We start from the raw sequence: 18,903 nt of genomic DNA on the forward strand, positions 1-18,903 counted from the left end.
TAGATCGGCCAGAAGAACCTAGAAAGGCAGAAGTAAATTTTTTCCCTCCCGGACAGTGTTGAACTCATTGAGGAGCGGGAGGATGACGCTGGATCAAGGCAGGGTAGGGAACCGACGGTTACAGGCACAAGAGGGGTCGGTATACACACGGCACTACACACGTCTATTTAGTGGGGCAAAGAATGCGGGAATAAGATGGCAAAGGTAGATACGAAATTGCTTAGGGCCTTACAGGGACCAAGAGGCATCACCTTTGAAGTCAGCTTTTTTATAGGACAAAAGTCACCCGCGACTTTCTGTCTGCAAGTGAGTAACTCCGGACTGGGTCCCAGACCACAGCACAGGGGAAGTCAGGCGAAGTTACATCTCCGGAGACTCAGCAGCGGCCTGGGCTGCCTTGTCGAGACTGTGGGGTTTTTTGTTTTTTTGTCTTTTCGCCTTTTCTAGGGCCGCTCCCACGGCATATGGAGGTTCCCAGGCTAGGGGTCGAATCGGAGCCGTAGCCGCCGGCCTATACCACAGCCACAGCAACTCGGGATCTGAGCCGTGTCTGTGACCTACACCACAGCTCATGGTCACGCTGGATCCTTAACCCACTTGAGCAAGGCCGGGGATCGAACCCGCCACCTCATGGTTCCTAGTCGGATTCATTAACCACTGCGCTATGACGGGAACTCTGAGACCGTGTTCTCACAGGGCTTGTAAGGGCACACAGTCAGCTCTCAGCCTCACGTCCACGTTCCGAATCATTTCTCACCATCGGTGAATACGGAACACCTCATATCAGCCCTCGGGGCTGTCGCTGTACAGGCGCGACCCCTGAGACCCCTTCAGAAGGCCAGGTCCATCGAGCAAATGGAATTGATTCTTTCCTCCCAGTGATACCAGTACAACTCAGTTCTAAAACAACCATGGAGACCCACTGTGGGGACTGCATTCAACCCCACAGCCTCTTGGAACAGCTGCTATGCAGGACCTAGTACCTTCAAAGCTACCACTTGTTTGTTGCCAGCTGCCTGGCTGGCTCCGAGCTGGGCCTGCACGCGCTCCTAGGACAAATGTGATCGGAGACAAGGACGGCCAACGGACAGCCGTTGGCTCTAATTCGGAAAAGAAGTCCTTTTCCATAAAAGTTGAATTCCTTGGGCTCTGTTCCCTACGTTTTGCATTTCCTGAGATGAGGTGAGATGGAGAAAGGCTGCCTTCATACTTTCTTGGAAATCCAGAAGTTTGGCCGCTTTAGCCTTTTTCCCTAATACCACCCAGCGCTCAGGACCAACTGGAAGAGTCACACTTCTGCATTTCGGAGCTGCCGCCGAGAAGCTTCTCGCTTATGTCCAGCAGAGCTGCAGGCAGGCTCCTACCACTCCACACCTTAAAAGGCCCTGGGTGGACATCTGATAAGTAAGCCCATGTTTGGCACTTGATCCGATCTCTATACACAGAGAACGTGAAACCACACACCAGAGAGCCCCCGTGAACTGGGTTCGAGAAACCCCGGGCTAAATTGGCCTGCTGGAATTTAGGGGAACAAAGGCAGCGACTGGTTCAAGGAATACTGTTTTCAAACCCTGTGTTCGTGCTTCCAGATACAGTGGGAACTGGAGCCAGTGGTAAAGCCAAGCTCTGCTGCTCTGAGTTGACAGATGGGTGGGTAACCCCTGCAAAAGCACACTCAGATGAAAAGGTTCTAGAATCAGATGGCAGGGATGGCTGCACAACTGTGAAGAAATCAAAGACACAGATGTATACTTTACAAGAAAGGAATTTTTACGGTATGTGAATGGTAGCGTGAGAGTTTTTTTTTTAAATAAAAAGCACACTCAGAACTACCATTCTCCACAGGGGTTCTGGCCCTTCTTGGCTACAAGCGCACCTGCTCTCGCAAAACACTTCTGCTGCTCTCAGGGGCCAGAGAGCCTGTCCACTCCCCTGAGGAGACCAAAGTTGTGGCCCCTGGGTCAGCACCAGCGGTGCCAAGTTCCGGCTGTGTGTCCTTAGGTAAAGTAAGCCTCCTCTACCTCTCTCTCAGCCTGGGCAAGTCTTGGGACCACGTCGTGTCCAACAGGAATGCAGGATGTGCTGTTAGGGTGCATTCCTGCAGAAGCTTAAACCCCGGCGAGCAGCGGCCACTGCTTCCCAGCCCCTGAGGTCAGGGCAGATCCCGGGGAGGGAGAGGCATCAGTTCAAGGTATTTAGAGGTTGGTACCAAGTCTTGTGTCTAAATTTTTCCCCCGCCTTAAACTCTGAACCACAATTGGCTCCTGCACCTTGGACTCCACTGCGAACTGGATCATCTCCTCACTGACTTCCAGGCCCTTACTCCCCCCACCCCCCATCAGAGATGCAGACCTCAGGAGACAATAAACCACGTCTTTTCCCTCTCTCTCCAGAAACAAGTGTTCCACCCTGGCCCCATCAAGCATTACATTCTTATGTGTGTGTGTGACTGGGTCACCTTGCTGTATAGTAGAAAACTGACAGAACACCGTAAACCAACAACAATGGAAAAGATAAAAATCATTTTAAAAAAGAAGTACAAATCATTTAGAAAATTATTTTTAAAAAATTCTTACATCTCTGGGGTATGTCGCTGATCTCGATTTCTATCCCAGATTCTTTTTCTCTATTTCACTACACCGTTTTAGTTATGGCAGTTTTGCCATATATTTCACTACTTGTTGGGGGGGAAATTGTATATTTTTAAAAACTCGTCAGTTTCTTGGAGTTCGCATTGTGGCTCAGCAGTAACAAACCCAACTAGGATCCATGAAGGCGGAGGTTCGATCCCTAGCCTTGCTCAGTGGGTTAAAGATCCAGCATTGCTGTGGCTGTGGTGTGGGCCGGCAGCTGTAGTTCCGATTCGACCCCTAGCCTGGGCACTTCCATATGCCGAGGGTGTGGCCCTAAAAAAGCAAATCAATAAATTAATCAAATAAAACAACTCATAGTTGCTTAGCTTTGTGTTCATTTTCTTACATGAACCATACAATTGTATTTTCAAGTTGCAAAACAGAAATTCCATTGAGTGGACTTTCATCTAATTTACACAAACGTGATGGAGGGTCACCTACTAGTCTTCTTCAGGTAGGTAGGTTTTCCCATTCAGGGACATGGCCTGTCTCCCCATGGACATCTATTCTAATGTCCCCTGGTCAAGTTTTAGACGATGCTGTTCTTTTGGGGAGTTGTATGAGTTTTGTCGGGATCCATTTCCTGTTTATTTTTATAGTTTATTTTTAGACTATTGATTTTTCTTCATTCGGCAGTTGGCTCCCCTCCGAAACTCTTCTCAGTTTCCCAAGGATTTCTCTTGGGTTCCCCGCAGAAAGACTACCTGCAAAGGCTTCTCTTTTCTAATGTGCCTAAGAGTGTGTGCTCCATTTGCCTCCATAACTGTGCTTCCTGAATGATGCTCAAGAGTGGGGAGGGCAGGGAGTTCCCGTCGTGGCGCAGTGGTTAACGAATCCGACTAGGAACCATGAGGTTGCGGGTTCGGTCCCTGCCCTTGCTCAGTGGGTTAACGATCCGGCGTTGCTGTGAGCTGTGGTGTAGGTCACAGACGCGGCTCAGATCCTGCATTGCTGTGGCTCTGGCGTGGGCCGGTGGCTACAGCTCCGATTGGACCCCTAGCCTGGGAACCTCCATATGCCGCGGGAGCGGCCCAAGAAATAGCAACAACAACAACAACAAAAAAAAAAACAAAAAAAAAAAGACAAAAAAAAAGTGGGGAGGGCGGAGGTCGCCCTGTGATGTGCCCCAGTGTAACGGGTGTAACTCTAGAAACAAAAGTTATAGCTCTTTACAGTTGCTTTCCAAATGTAAAAAAAAAAAAAAAATTTACAATAGCATTTGACAAATAAGAAGCCTACACCTCCTCAGAAAAATTTAGGACGTTCACAAAACAGAAATTGCTCTTAGGTGTGACTGGCCATGACTCAACCGGCTCAGAGCACATGAGGACGGAAGCTACTTGTCATGTGCGGTCAAAGGTCAGCACGTGGAAGGGGTGGGGATGTTCACTCTGTGCCCTCGCCAGAGGCTTTGTCGACAGAGCTGGGGAGGGCGGCAGGGACTGGGTCCTCGCCTTCAGAGACGGCTGCCCAGAAGCTACCACGGGTACCTGACCTCCCCAGTCTAGTCCTGGTCCCCTGGCTCCTAGTCTTGGCTGGAGACAAGCCAGGCTGCAGATACGCCACGATGGAGATACCAGAAAAAGGTGGTGCGGGGTTTCGGCTCAGTGGAAAACCGGGGTCACCATTCCCATTATACTTTTATTTCAATGCCAGACTGCTCTGTGGACTGCTTTTGTAGATGACACCACAGTTAAGGGCTCTTAGCTCGCTAGAACTCACTGGCATCGGCGGCATCAAAGCACAGCAACTTTACTGCACGTACGCGTTCATCACGTCCTGGGACAGCTCATCCCCGCAGCTTATTTCCACAGTTGGTTTCACTCAGAACTGACGACAGGGGCATTTTAATGAGTTTGACAGGGTAAGGACACACACATAGGATTTCTGATTTTTTTCCAAACGGGTGTTTGAAAATCTGATATGTGGTTTGGTTTCAGAACTTGTCCTCATTGGGCCTACGGAAACAAACAAAGCACTAGCACGCCATCAGACGCTTCAGTGACAATGTATTTCACAGTACACACCATGTACACATCATGCAAATGAGGCATCGCCACAATCACAATGGTGCTGTGAGGTACAACAGACCACAACCAGACAGACATTCAGCAAAACAGGGCGTGTGAGAAAGACGGCAAGGCATTTTTTGAAAGTCAGACCATGCTGTGATTTTCTGTGTGCTTGTCACGAAAGGAGCTTCCTCCCGATATTCACCAAGATCAATGGCACTGTGTTACTGGAGGCATAGATTTTATTTAGTATATACACATACACAAACATACACAGCTTCCATAACTAATACAGTCTCACACTGCAGCTGGTTTTAAAAGCACATAAACAAGATTGTTATTAGGATTCCTTTTTCTCTCCTGGTTGCAAACCTCGGTCAGAATTATGGATCTTTTCAAATTCTTTATCATACAAGACCAAAAAACAAAAAAAGCTTTCAAAGAAGAAAAGGTTATTTTAATCTGAAAGTCACATTTCACCACAAGAAATGAAATGAAGGAAACACATCGTCACACGGCAGAAAACATGTGGCGTATACATTCTACCATCATTTGTCCCCATCCGGATGTTGGTAAGTTAAAGGCGGCCCAAGTGACACGCTGGGCCCAGATCAGGGCCCCCTTGATTCAGAGCGCCATGCTTTTCATTCGTGACTGCCGTCATTCGAGTTGAGTAAACGAACAAACAGAAGCCCCAAGATCCAAGAGAGAAACTACAGCAACAACATGAAAAGCAACCACCTGTGCAGGAGACGCCCAATTCATTCAGCCCAGAGGTCGCTCGAGGGTTTGGAGGGGCTACAGCTTGGAGGTTCTGAGGTGCAACACGAAAGGTCCTTGCGGGATTCAGGCGCCCGCGTCCAGAAGACCGGGCCTAGGAGGGCGGGCGGCGCTCCACGCCGGCCAACGGCCCCTCCCGCAACCAGACCCACGCCGCCACCGGCTGTCCAAGGGGTAAGGGGGGCCGACACTCTGTGCAGGTGGCTGAGCTTAATAACAAAAGCCAGCTTCCTGATGGCAACTTCAGCAGAGAAACCCCAGAGATGGGGAGACCCTCTGGAATTTCTTCTCCTTCGAAGCACAGGCAGGGAGATGCGCAGCCCAGGTTGGGTATATGTTTAAGGAGAGTCCGGGTACGTGTCTAGAGTATTTACAAGAACAGACATCTCAATGTTCATATGCTCCAGGTTTGGGAATAAGAAGGGTCATGAGGTGAATTTCCAAGCCGAAATCACTCGGGGTATTCAGAGGCTCACTATGGCAAGAGAGTAGCATGGAAGGGCTGTGTCAGCAGCTGAAGCTCGTGGGGGTAACCGGACACGAAACTGCGCGAAAGCCCGACAAGGCCAGCGTCTCGAGGTTCTACCGGGAGGGGCCTGTGTCTGACATACTAACTAGGAGATGCAGTTACGCTTTGCTTTAATAATTTGGAATCCAGCGGTTAAGGACGACAGAAGCTTCTTCAGAGGGCCAGCAGCTCCGACCGGACTACCGGCAGCTTCGCCGGTTCTGCAACCACCACCTGCATCAATTCAAAACCAAAACCAGGTGAGACCAAGGGGGAGACAGGACTTTGCGACTTGTAGCAACTATCCTCTCTCGCTAAAATGATGACTCGGGTGGCGCTCTCTACCTCCTTGGTAACGGCACTTTCCCTGGCTGAGAGTGTCTCTCGACTGGAGTGCTAGAGCATTTCGTGGAGGGCCATTCTTTTCGGGGAGTCAAATTTTCTTTGTGGTGGACTGTTCAAAAACCTGCAGGATGTCTGATGTCACGAGCTTTGCATCACAAATGCCAGTCCTGCCTCCAGCCATTGGGACAACATCCCCCCAACACATTTCCAAACACATCTCCAGCAAGACTGGCAGAGAATTCGTTAACCGATGTGACAAGTGAAAATATACACGCAGTATGAATAAAATTACTCAGCCAAGATCTTTTTGGACCGAAATTTTACACTTCTTCTAGTCAGATGTGTAGGAAATAGATTTCAGGAGCCATGGACACTCTCCTAAATTTTGCCGATTTTCTGGTCCTTAACTGACGGTGAGATCAGTGAATCGAAGGGTGCAAGGTATGCTAACGACAAAGGAAATCTCTTACTAAATATTAAGCCATATAACTGAATTTTTTTTTAAGTGTCCGGGAAGGCAGCTGCTCTTCTAAAGCAGTGATTTGGTTTATTCTAAAAACTACCTGTCACACATTCCCTCGCATGTGTAACAGGACCACAGCTGCTTTTCCACGAGTCAAGGGAAGCAAACTCTAAAATGCATTGTTTGCAGCCAACATCTGAGGTCAGGCAGAAATGGGTATGTGAGGCACTGGGACCTTGGCCATGAAGCTTCCCCGACTTGTTACTCCACTGGAGAAGTAGAAAGGTTGGACTAAATCACGGCCGTTATCAAAGTTCTGTTACAGGAGTGGAATATCATAAAAAGTAAGGTGACTGAGAGAATGCTGAGAATAGAAAAAAAAATTAGGAGCTAAAATGGGAGGAGTAAATGGAATTAAATTATGAAAGGATTTAATGATAGATCCTAATTATGTTTTAATCATTCGAGGATGAGCCCTAAAATGAAATAAATCGAATATACAATTATGGACACAAAAATCCAGAGTGTTTATAACCCAGAGATATAACTTTTACTCAAAACGAGAAGCTGCTAGGAGCACTGTGGCAAGAAAAAGAAAAAAAAAAAAAGACCAAAGTTGGGGAACAAAAGCTTCGGGGCACAAACTTCAGTTCTCCCCCCATCACCCACTCCCTTAGGTATGATCTAAGAACAGATGTTTGCTTTGAAAGCATCCAGAAGATGTCAACAGAAGAGCAAATCATTTGGTCCAACACTCACCAAAGTATACAAATGATTCTAGATAGAATATAAGATGTCACCGAATAAAACTAGGGGAGAAATGCTTTTTGTCAACACTACCTTGCACCACTATTAGAGCATTCTCTCTTTGTCTCCAAAATAAAGTTGCTGCTTGAGACATGGTTGGTCAAACATTCAGCCAGTACTTCTACACACCTCCCAAAAGCACGGGCACGCACGGTGGGGTATGGCTCCGAAAGCTCTCATATGAAAGATTTATTTGGTTTGTTTGGGGGGTTTTTTGTTTGTTTTTTCTTTTTATGGCCACACCTGTGGCATATGGCAGTTCCTGGGCTAGAGGTCGAATCAGAGCTGCAGCTGCAGGCCCACACCACAGCCACAGCAACACTGGACCCAAGCCACATCTGTGACCTATACCACAGCTTGCAGCAATGCTGATCCTTAACCCACTGAGCGAGGCCAGGGATTGCACTCGCATCCTCACGGACACTATGTTGGGTTCTTAACCTGCTGATCCACATGGGAACTCCTGAAGGATTTACTTGAAATCCATCTCAATTCTCAGGCGTGCTGCGGTATATACCATGAATTCACATTTATGTTTGCATTTTTTTTTTCATCAAAACAACCGTTCAGGAGGCAGAGTGATGTTTATCCCATCTCAGGTTTGGACTGTCATCGCAAGACTGTACCTTGCATTAAGGAGATGATGGTCAACAGAAGGTGTTCAGAGTGTTTTCCTGGCCAGGACTGTTGAATCCTTCAATCAGGTTTTTGTTACAGTCATCCATGCTGAGATTCTCGCTGGATCTCTTGGGGAAAATGGGGGGGCCAGTGAAATCTAAGAGATCTTGAAGGGCCCGGGCATTACCAGTTCCATTTTGGTCCAGAGATACCCCAGGAATCATTTCATTCACTGGTGAAAATTCTGGGATAGAGATAAGCTCTTCTTTCGAAACAGGACTGGAGGGGAAAGGGGGAAAGAGAGAGAGAGAGAGAGAGATGGAGAGACAGACACAGCTATCAACTCTATTTGTCACATTCTGTTGTACTATTCTTTTCTAGAGGAGATGGATTTAGAGCCAGAGCTTGTGTGTAATACATGATAAAAAATACAAGTTAGTTCAACCTCGGACACACTGACAGAAACGAGGCCCCGTGAATGAGAACAAGGGGAGTGGACTGAGCAGGGCGGTGAAGGCCAAGCTCACACTGCCCACAGGAAGAAACTAAAAACCGCAGGCACCAGCACACCACTACACAGGAGCCAAGCACTTCCGAAACCCTTCAAACGGGGAACCCAGAGAGCAAATGCCAGCAGCTGAAGGGAGCTGAGGAAGGGGCCTCATCCATCAGCCCAGGGGCACCTCGGGGCCCCTCCGGGGAGAGCGTTTCCTCCACTGTGGAGCCATCCGCCGGCCTTTCCGCCTGCCGGGGCTCCCGGCGCAGGCCGAACTGGGAAGAGTTTGCTGGAGCTGCCTGGAGACCCGGCTCGGCTGGGGACCTGACTGCCCACCGGTCGGCTGCAGAGCCCAGCTCCCTCCAGCCCCCTCGCGGAAGCGAGGCTTCACCCCCTCCCTCCCCGGACCTCTCCAGCTCCTGCCAGTGGGCCTGCGATCTCTGCTCTCCCCAGAGAGGGAAGGCCGAGTTTCGCGGCTGTGGTCCTGTCTCCAGGAGTCTCTCTTAACAGCAGAGTAAGGCTGCTGTCAGCTTCGGCTGGTTCTCTCCTTTCTCTGTGAGAGCTTGGAGAAAAATCTAGAACAACTAGTTGAACTGCAAAAGCTCAGAGGCTCTGCCTCCCTCCTGAGCCTAGTTAACGGCAGCAGCTGACGGAAGAGCGCCTCGGTGGCCTGGGCGGACAGGTTCATCAGTAGCATCGCCCGCCCCACATCCACCCTGCCCACCTCCGTTCCCCGGCTTTAAACGGCGGCGCTCAGAGCCTGGGAGGACAGAATGGCACCCCAAGCTCGGGGGTACCCCCAGGCACCCCCCATCTCCCAAATGCAGAGGTGGCCACCACAGGAAGAACGCGGCGCACACACACACCTCCTTCACGTTCTCGAACCCTGGCCAGCTGCCTCAACACAGCAGGTGGTGGTGGGGGGGTACGGGGTCGTCCCTCGAGACGCCTCAGCGGTCTCCCCTGGGGGCAGAGTGGCGCCGGGGGGGAGGAAGCCTGCCCGGATGGCGAGAGGGCGGCCGGGAGGCCGGGGCCGAGGAGCCCGGCTCACTCTACTGTGGCCAGGGCGCCAGGAGCCCGCGTTTCCCATGCGCGGCGCAAGGCCAGGGAGCACGGGCCGGGACGGTCACGACTGCTGTGCCCTGGGAAGGCGCTCCTCCGCTTCCCTCTCCCCCAGACCAGGAGAGGACAGGAGCGAAAGTGCCGGCGGGCTGCAGCTCCGGCAGCAATTCTGTGTCACAGGGAGCCAGCCCTCGCTCCAGCTGCCCGGCGCCTCTGCCCCAACACCCAGCCGAGCTCTCCTTTTGTCCCGCATTAATCTGCCAGGCAGTGTGAGCCACAAACATACCCGTCTAAGAATTCCTTACGTTTTCAGGATCTGAAAGCAAGTTAGTTCCTGTGTCAAGTTTCCAAAGTCAAGGTTACCTAAACACGAGACACTGGACACAGGAGGTGGGCCCCTCTGGTGCCTCACCCAGACCCCCTTTACCTGTGGCTGCACCTGTCCCCTCAGCTGCTACCCTTTTTCTGGGCAACTGCCTCTGGCTGACAGAGCAACACCCCGCCCCCGCCTCCCAGGTGCTCCAGAGTCCACGGGGGACGAATACAGTGACGCGAAGGCCCCTCTCTGGGCGAAACCCCTCCTCCAGGGCTCCGTGGGACCCGCTGAGACTGCATCCTTGCTCGGAGACTTGCCCTGCCCATCCTGCTTCGCCACTGCCTTCCCTTTCTCCAATAAATCCCGTGCCCCAGCATCCCTGCCCCAGGCTCTGCTTCTAGGGAACGTGGCACCGGACACTGATATACCAGTGGCAGCTTTCCTGAATGGCAACCACACCTGCTGGAGGTGTGTACAAAGAGAGGAGTGTGTAAAAGATGGAGCAATCAACTGGGAGGTGGGGGAGGTACCTGGGGAAGAGAGGAGGCTCAAATGCAAAAGCGACGGACTCACCTCACATCCATAGACTGAACTTCTTCAGTGGAATCATCCAGACTGTTTGATTTCCCATCCAGGGCATCCAGGTGAACAAGTCCCCCAGCTGGTTTAAGTCCATTAGCAAAAACATCTTGAGGGAAAGTTTCTGGGGCAGCACGTTCCACACCATTAACTTCCTGGCAGGTGTTCAATCCATTGATTTCTGATGGAGAACAACACAAAGTCAGTCTGTCAGCCGGAAAATACCCCCGAGAATGAAGTACCCGGGGAAATATCTGTGGAGGCAATGAACTCCTCCGCTTTGCCAACAATGCGACACTTTCGGTGAAAAGAACCCCACGCAGCACCTTGCCACGGGGAAGAGCAGACAAATGCCATCACCATTGTCTGTGCAGAGCTCAGGACCCACCCAGGAGGGTGGTGTTTCGAACAAGGCAACAGAGACATGTCGAGAGGGACTCTGAGGCGGACATGCCTTTCCCGACTCTGGCTGCCAGGAGAGAGGGAAACCCGAGGCGTTTTAAGTACAGATGACAGAAAAGAGCCGGACTCTCCAGACGTCTGGAAAGCAGGAGAAACTGCCAGAGAACAGCAGCGTCCGCTGTGAATAGAACCGGACCAGCAATCAAGCTCCCTGGAAAGCAGCCTGGTCAGCAGATGGCCTGGCTCCGGCACTGGGATGATGAGAGGAAGTGAGGAACCCAGCGGTTTCCAAATGGACCTGACAGACTTCTGCTGGAGACGGAGTCTCCACCGGGGGAAGGGAAAGCCCATCGGCCCCTTTACAGCAATGACGCCCTTAGGACCCGTGGGTGCTTTTCCCCGCAGGAAGCACCACGGGCCCTCACCGCCTGAAAGGAAGAACGCAAGAACCAGACCTTACACGCACCTATTTTGCTGGGGACCACTGGTTTTATCTTATTTTCCACACACACAGCAGGCTGAAGCTCCACTTTCGCTTCTTCTTTCTGAAAACAGAGGGAAGATTGGCTTTATGTAGAAAGACGAGTGTTTTTTGTTTTTCGTTTTTTTTTTTTTTTTTTTTTTGTCTTTTAGGGTCACACCTGTGGCATATGGAGGTTCCCCAGGCTAGGGGCAGAATCAGAGCTGCAGCTGTCAGCCTACATCACAGCCACATCCGTGACCTATGCTGGCGCTAGTGGCCAACGCCAGATCCTTAACCCACTGAACGAGGCCAGGGATCAAATCCGCATCCTCATGGACACAGTGTCAGATTCTTAACCCACTGAGCCACGAGAACTCCTAGAAAGACAGGTGCTTTCGAAAAGCATCAAAGAGAGTTCTCTTGTGGTTCAGTGGGTTAAGGATCCGGTGTTATCACTGCAGTGGTTTGGGTCGCTGCCGTGGCCACAGGTTCAATCCCTGGTCTGGGAACTTCTCCATGCTGTGGGAGTGGCCAAGAAGGAAAAAAAAAAAAAAACAGAAAGAAAAGAAAAGAAAAGCATTAGAGGATGTTTAGAACCTTGCTGGACCATCTGCCTGTTCCAGGGGAATTCTTTGAATTTCCTGAGCTTATTCCAAATCAGCTGTGTCTCCCTTATTATCATGCCACCACTCTCCTGCTCATCTGTGGACTACAGGGCTTCTCCCTGCACTCCCTGCACGCCCACCCCCGTTTCTCTGAGGACATTTTGTATTACGGCCCCATCTCTGAAATGCCTCTCTTTGCTTTCAGACACCTACAGCTGCCTTAATCTGGCCAGGATCAAAGCAGGAAGAGGCCCCTTTTTTCGGGCTAATCCTGACACCTACAGGGTCACTGAACGTATCCCACTGTGCTGCTCTTCTCGGGGCGTGAATCATGACAGTGGTAATCTGAAGGCCTACCTTCACCTCCAGAGACACATCACTCTTCCTTGTTCTCTTCATAATTTCATCTATTCTCTGGGACCCAAAAAGAACCAGGTAAGAGTTCAAAATCAAACACACATAGCCAGGTCTATATGCAATTGCACATTTCTCAGAAAACTTGTAAAAGAGAAGCGTCAGCAGAGGATAACGAGGGTGGCAAAGTTTTCCACTGGTTTTGCAGATGCACACCTCTGCCGTAGGAACAAGGTCAAATGCTTAAGAAGCAAGCTAGTAAGTAGCTAGAATCAACATTCAAGTTATATATCCCATCTGTCTCCTTCCTCTCATTAGGTTACCTAGAAATCAACCCATTACCACCTGCCATTCAAGAAGACCACCCTAGAGAGAGCCAAGCTGAGGTGTGGAAGGGGAGGCCACAGACTGGACCCCGTGAGCATGGACCTTTATAACCAGCCTCCTAAACCCACCTTCACCCGTTATTACCTCAAGGGCCCAGATACTCCAATTAAATGACAAAAATGCTCAGAGTGGATTAAAATAACAAATCCTGACTATATGCTGTTTACAATGGACACATTAATAGGGACACACATTGGTTCCAAGTGAAGAGCTTTATCATGCAAACGCTAATCGTGAGAAGGCTGACAAAGCAGACTTGAAGAGAACACGTATTCCTAGAGGTAAAGGAGGACATTGCACAGTGATCAAAGGATCCATCTAGCAGGAGAATTTAATAACTTGGAATACAAATTCACCTAACAGTAGAGCTCCTTCGGCAAAAATTAGGAGAGCTTATAAAAACAAAAAGTGATAGAACTGGAAGGAGAAAGGGACAGATTCACAATCACAGATGGAGCCGTCGACCCCCTTCAGTAACTCAAAGAACAGGATGACAGAAAACTAACAGATACAGAAGACTCGAGGCATGAGCAACGAACTCACTCTAATGAACCATTCTAAGGTCCCCGTAGCCACAGCTGCAGAACGTGACTGGACTCGCTTCCTGGCCCTGCCTCACCCTAGGTACTCCTCAGCCCTCAGCCCTTACCTTCTTCCTCTCCAGCCGCTCCTGTTCGATCTGCAGCATGATCTGCTCTCTTTCGAGACGCATCTGTTTAGCTGCCTCCTGGGCCTTTGCTTCTGCTGCTTCCTTCTGACAGAAACAGGCAAACCAAGGCGTAGGCTTCACTAAGCTAAAGAAAGCCCTAGTGCGTGCCCCCGGGGTGTGCCCCTGTTCCTCCACCGCATCATCAGCCCCACGGGTGCTGCTGGGATGACGCCCCCCCAGCGGGGGCTGTTCTCATCCTCAGTGTGGCTGTCCACGGCCTGCTCAGACAAGGCTGGCTCTCGCTCCTGTGACCTCGGTCTACCACGCAAATCACGGGCAGACGGTTTGCACACACGGTCTTTCTGGGTCTGAGGGAAGCCTCTGGCCGTGACCTATGCGCGTGGCTGGGAGTTTGAGGAAGTTAAATCCCCACGGGGCGGCCTTCAACCAAAAGGGGCAGGAGCTGGGAGACAGATAACCCAGTGTCCTCGCCCTGAGAGGGGCCCTTCTAAGGCCTGCTCTCTCCGAGCGGCCCGGGGGGAGCGAGCTCCGGGTGCCCGCCGTAAGGGCCCCATCGAGGCGCTCACACTGGCTTTCCTCTCCCTCCCCGGCCAGCGTCCTGAGATCATCTCCCAAATACACCAAGGGCACCCACAGCCTCAGGCAGGGTCTGCCTGTGGGAGAGCTGGCAGGGACAGCGAGCCAGCACCGCCCGTGTCGTCCTTGTGGCCCAAAGTCCCTCCGCTTATTAACCACCCAGTTAAAACACTTCAAATAAACATTGCGAGTCATTTGAATGTACCTCATTTTACCTCCTTTTAACTAAGGCCCTCAAGGAAAGGTCGCCACGAGGGCTTGTGCGGTACCTGCTTTTCGATCATGGCTTTTTCTTGCTTTTCTTTTTCTTGTTTTTCCTTTTCTTGCTCTTCTTTCAGCAGCAGCTCCTCCTTGGCCCTCCGCTTGGCCTCCGCCGCCTTCCTTTCCTCCTCCTCCTCCCGCCTCTTCTTTTCCTCTTCCTGCCTACGGGCTTCCTCTTCTAGGCGACGTCGTTCCTCCTCTGCCTTTCTCTTCAGTTCCTCTCTCTGCAGCCTTGTGAGGACATAACTGTTATTAGAAGACGACAACGACGACGACGACGACGTGCCCCAAAGAGAACCTACTGAGAACTGGGTGCCCACAGGAGGGGATGATGTGTGACCCACTCACAGACGCGTGCGAGTGAATGAGCTTCCACTGAAGAAACGGACTCGTCCTTCCCGGAAAGCCAGTCCAATCCATACAGTTAACCCCGCCCCCCAAAAAACACCAACCTGGGTCGACTTTAAATTCTGTGATACCCACAGTAAAAATGTACCGATTTGTGAACCCACTATAATGAAGATAAGCTGTTCCCTAGCCAATCTACAAATGAGCCAGCCCCAGCATTCTTAATGACAATGCTTTTAAATCTGATGAAAACAAATATTTAAAAGCAACGTAAGTCCGAAAAAACAAGTGTTTCAATGGCCACACCTGTGCCAGTTGGCAATATAAGAGCAGTGGCTATGAACTCAAACAGTTCACTTGGGTTCTAATTAGCATGTGACGTGTGAAGTAGCAAGTGGAAGAAAATACTCAAGAGAAACCTGACATTTAATACAGAAGTTAAAGCATCTAGTCTCCATTTATTTTGGCGTTCTTTAAAAAATCTATTTTGGCTTTTATTCTTTGCTAAATGAAAATAAGAAGGCATTCAGACATGGTTCATCCACAGATGAATGGTGGCTGGTGTAATGACAAAAGGCTGCCATGGTGAGGGCAACGTCTGTGAGGTCTATGTGCTCATTTTTACATTTTGTCCTTCTTGCTCACGTGTCACCTTCCTCATTTATGAAAAAATGTGGATCATTGTGACTTACTGACTGTCGTGACTTACTGACTAGCAATGTGCCACACGGGCAAGGCCAAGACTATTCTGATAGCGCTACTTGCCGTGTGACCTTTCTTTGGAAAGTCACTCGACGTTTCTGATGCCCCTTTTAAAAACGAAAACAGGTAAACGACTGGCTCCTTGACACCCGGGGAGAATTAAATGAGATAATGCGTGGGAAGCACTTCGCACAGTGCCAGGTCCTAGCAAGATTCTCAAATGCTAGTTTTTTTACAATTTAAAATGAGTCCTCTCTTCAATTCCCAGTGATCTCTTAAGTACATCTATAAATATGTACTTTTTTCCCCAGAAATTACCTTTATTGCAAGCATGTATCACTGACTTACTGGGGTGCTGGTATATTGTTATAAAAAGATCAAGACTTAAAAAGAACATCCTTCCATCCTAATGGCTGGCTTCCAATCACGGAGGCAGTTAGCCTATGTGCCATCAAAGAAATATCTTAAAAGGTGAAGAAATGCATAGTTAATAAGACAGCAGCCGAAATCTATAGTGGTACATGATAAGGCACCCTTTGTCTACAGAGATTGCAATGCCTAAAAGCTGGAACAATTGAAATTGTCAACGAATATTCTGGGAGTTCCTACCCTGGCTCAGCGGGTTACGAACCCAACTAGTATCTGTCAGGACAGAGGTTAGATCCCTGGCCTCACTCAGTGCGTTAAGGATCCTGCATTGCTGTGGTTGTGGTGTAGACCAGCGGCTGTAGTTCCAATTCGACCCCTAGCCTGGGAACCTCCACGTGCTGTGGGTGAGGCCCTAAGAAAGCAAGCAAACAAATAAACCCAAAACAAAACAAATATTCTGTAGCGCCCTGGAGCCTAATCAGAAAGAAACGCACCTCAACGAAACACCAGATTCTTCAATCAAAGACTAGAATGCCCAACGCAGGATTATAAGAAATGGATGTGTCAATAACAAGGTTCCCCACAAGGCTCATCAGAACACTGGTTCAGTTCTTAGCCCTCTTTTTTTTTTTTCTTTTTCTTTTTTTTTTTTCTTGGCTTTTTAGGGCCGCAGCTGAAGCATATGGAGGTTCCCAAGCTAGGGGTCGAATTGAAGCTGCAGCTGCCGGCCTACACCACAGCCACAGCAACACCAGATCTGAGCCGCATCTGCAACCTACACCACAGCTCATGGCAACACTGGATCCTTAACCCACTGAATGAGGCCAGGGATTGAACCCGCGTCCTCATGGATACTAGTCAGATTCATTTCCGCTAAGCCATGATGGGAACTCCTCTTATCCCTCTTTTTAGGAGCCACCCGTGACTCTCTAAGGCAAGTCCATGCAAAGGATACATTGTCTACGAAATCATTCACAAGCTACTTCAACTTCATCTTCATTCTCAGGATCCCCAAAACCACTGTTTCTTCCATTTTACCATGAGGACTGAGCATGTGCCGGATGCAGACACATGCAGCAGGGAACACGTCCTCTTGGCCCTAGGTCTCCATAAGCCCCCTCACCATCCACAACCTAAGTTCCCCCCACAGAGGCCCGTCAGCCCCCGCTTACAGATGAAATTCCCTCCATTTAACCGCACTCTGCTTCCCTCAAAGCATGTGAAAACGGGCTTCCCTGCGTGAAGCCGAGTCTCTCAAAATCCTCTCCAAGAGAGAACACGGGTTTGCTCACTTCCCCGCCACCCTCTGCTGCAGGCAGCCCCACCCCGCTGCCCTTGCTGACGTTACTGAGTCCCCGCCGGAGTTCACCGGACCCACGGGTAGTTCTGTCACCCTCTCCCATCCTTGTTCTTGTCACCCACTCCACAGCCAGCCCCTCTCCTTACCAGGTAGAAAGTACCAGAAAACTGCACTGCAGTCATCATTCAGCGGATGCGTCCCTTATCCCCATCCCTGGGCAGGTGTTAGGGTCTTTTGTGCAATGACCCCCATCTCTCAACCTCCAGCCGCCAGCCCCCTTTCGTCCCACCCGCTCCCACTTGCACCACGTCCCTGCCACATGCTCAGTTTTGACTCCTTCCGTCTCCAGGTGCGTATGTGGTTTTTACTGTGCTCCCTCCCTTCTGTGCTTCGAAGTGTTCGCTAAAACAAAAGCGTAACTGTCAACATCCTAGCCGTCACCCCCTCCACCTGCTCACCGTCTCTCACTGCCGTCTCTTCAGACCCACCCCTGGCAGCAGTGGGCAGCCCCGGTTCCTGCTCCCTCTTTACTCAGCGGCCCCAGGCTGCCCATCCCCACCCGAGCACCTGTGGGATGGCATGGAGGCCAGTCTGGGTCCTCCTGGGTTGGCCACACTGGTTAGAGGAAGGCCCAGACCAGGCTGACGGGTCAGTTCCTGCTGGGCCAGCCCTCCCCCTTGGTCCCCCAGGCCCCCATGCAAACAGTCCAATCCTCCAGCTTTCCTCAGTCTTCGACATCTTCCCGAATTGATGGCACCACCACCGACCACTTCACAGAGAAGACGGGGCCCCCTGACCTGGGCTCCCCAAACATCACTCCTCTGTGGCCTTACTGCTCAGAAAACTGCCCCCTCTCCTGCTTACACGCGATGGACTGCAAAGGCCACCACTGGTGCTATTAACTGCACCCCCTCCCGCACCCGTGTTCCTTCCAGGGCCTCGCCCCTCTACACGCACCTTCCTGCGGCCTGCCAAAACGCTGGGCCTCGCCCACCACTCTCCTCGGTGCCCTCCTCCCCGCCTTCTGCCGATGCCCAGGACCTCCGCCCTTCTCCGGGACTGCCCCGCACCGCCGTTCGCCTCCTCAACCCCAAGACCACCAGCCTTTCCTCAACCTTCACGAGTGCCATGAGGACCTCTGCGCAGGAGGCCGAGGGGCCCTGGCTCTCCCTTCCCGCCTCTGGACGGGCCCCCCCGCCAAGCTCTCACCCCGACAGCCTGCCGATGCAACGCTGGGTCTGTGTGGCACCTGCTTCCTGCACGGACAGCGGGCGGCAGCCTGGCTGTGCGACCTCGCTTGCGGGGGCGTCCTGACCCCAGTGGCTTTCTCCCTGGGCCCTCAGCACCTATTTCAGCTCCTTAACACGACTCACTGTGGAATCCCAATAAAATCTCTCTGCTCCTAGTTTCTGCCAGTGCCTTCCTTGCCGTGCACCCAGGGTCTAGGGATTCTTGTCCCCAGTCCAGGAATCCTGATTTACATCCTGGGCCATTAACAAGCCCAGGTGCTGTGTGCCCTGTTCTGCATGCTTCCCACAGAGCCCCGGTGTCACTGCTAGCAGGGGCTGGACCAGCTTTTGCTCTTCTTCAGGGCCCAGCTGCCTGGCTGCCTCATCAGCCCTTCTGTTCTGAGCAGTCTCACCCCGACTGGGATGACGTTTCCCTCAACGGTTTGTGACAATGATTGGCTTTCCACGGTCTGGCTCAAGTATCTTTATTTTTCTCTATATTCTCTCATCTGGCAACTACATTTCTGTGGCTTCAACTATCAACTCTAAGAACAAAGCAGGCGTGAGGATGATCTTATTCCAAGAGGTGTCCGCTGTGTTCCAGCCCCTGGTTGTCTG

The 18,903-nt window shown here is 51.0% G+C and overlaps 1 protein-coding gene across 1 annotated transcript in view; it reads right to left on the minus strand.

Annotated features, from left to right (window-relative positions):
- Positions 1 to 4,625: 4,625 nt before the first annotated feature.
- MAP7D2 (MAP7 domain containing 2) overlaps positions 4,626 to 18,903 on the minus strand; it is a 98,844-nt gene continuing 84,566 nt past the window's right edge. The window contains exons 11-17 of the mRNA XM_047765346.1: positions 14,346 to 14,568; positions 13,480 to 13,584; positions 12,447 to 12,503; positions 11,488 to 11,566; positions 10,614 to 10,800; positions 8,175 to 8,445; positions 4,626 to 6,167 (exon numbers count right to left, since the gene is read on the minus strand). Coding sequence (XP_047621302.1) covers positions 8,196 to 8,445; positions 10,614 to 10,800; positions 11,488 to 11,566; positions 12,447 to 12,503; positions 13,480 to 13,584; positions 14,346 to 14,568 — 901 coding nt within the window. The 3' untranslated portion in view covers positions 4,626 to 6,167; positions 8,175 to 8,195. The remainder of the gene's footprint in view (positions 6,168 to 8,174; positions 8,446 to 10,613; positions 10,801 to 11,487; positions 11,567 to 12,446; positions 12,504 to 13,479; positions 13,585 to 14,345; positions 14,569 to 18,903) is intronic.

The sequence above is a fragment of the Phacochoerus africanus genome, chromosome X (genome assembly GCF_016906955.1).
Source record: "Phacochoerus africanus isolate WHEZ1 chromosome X, ROS_Pafr_v1, whole genome shotgun sequence".
NCBI classification, from domain to species: Eukaryota; Metazoa; Chordata; class Mammalia; order Artiodactyla; family Suidae; genus Phacochoerus; species Phacochoerus africanus.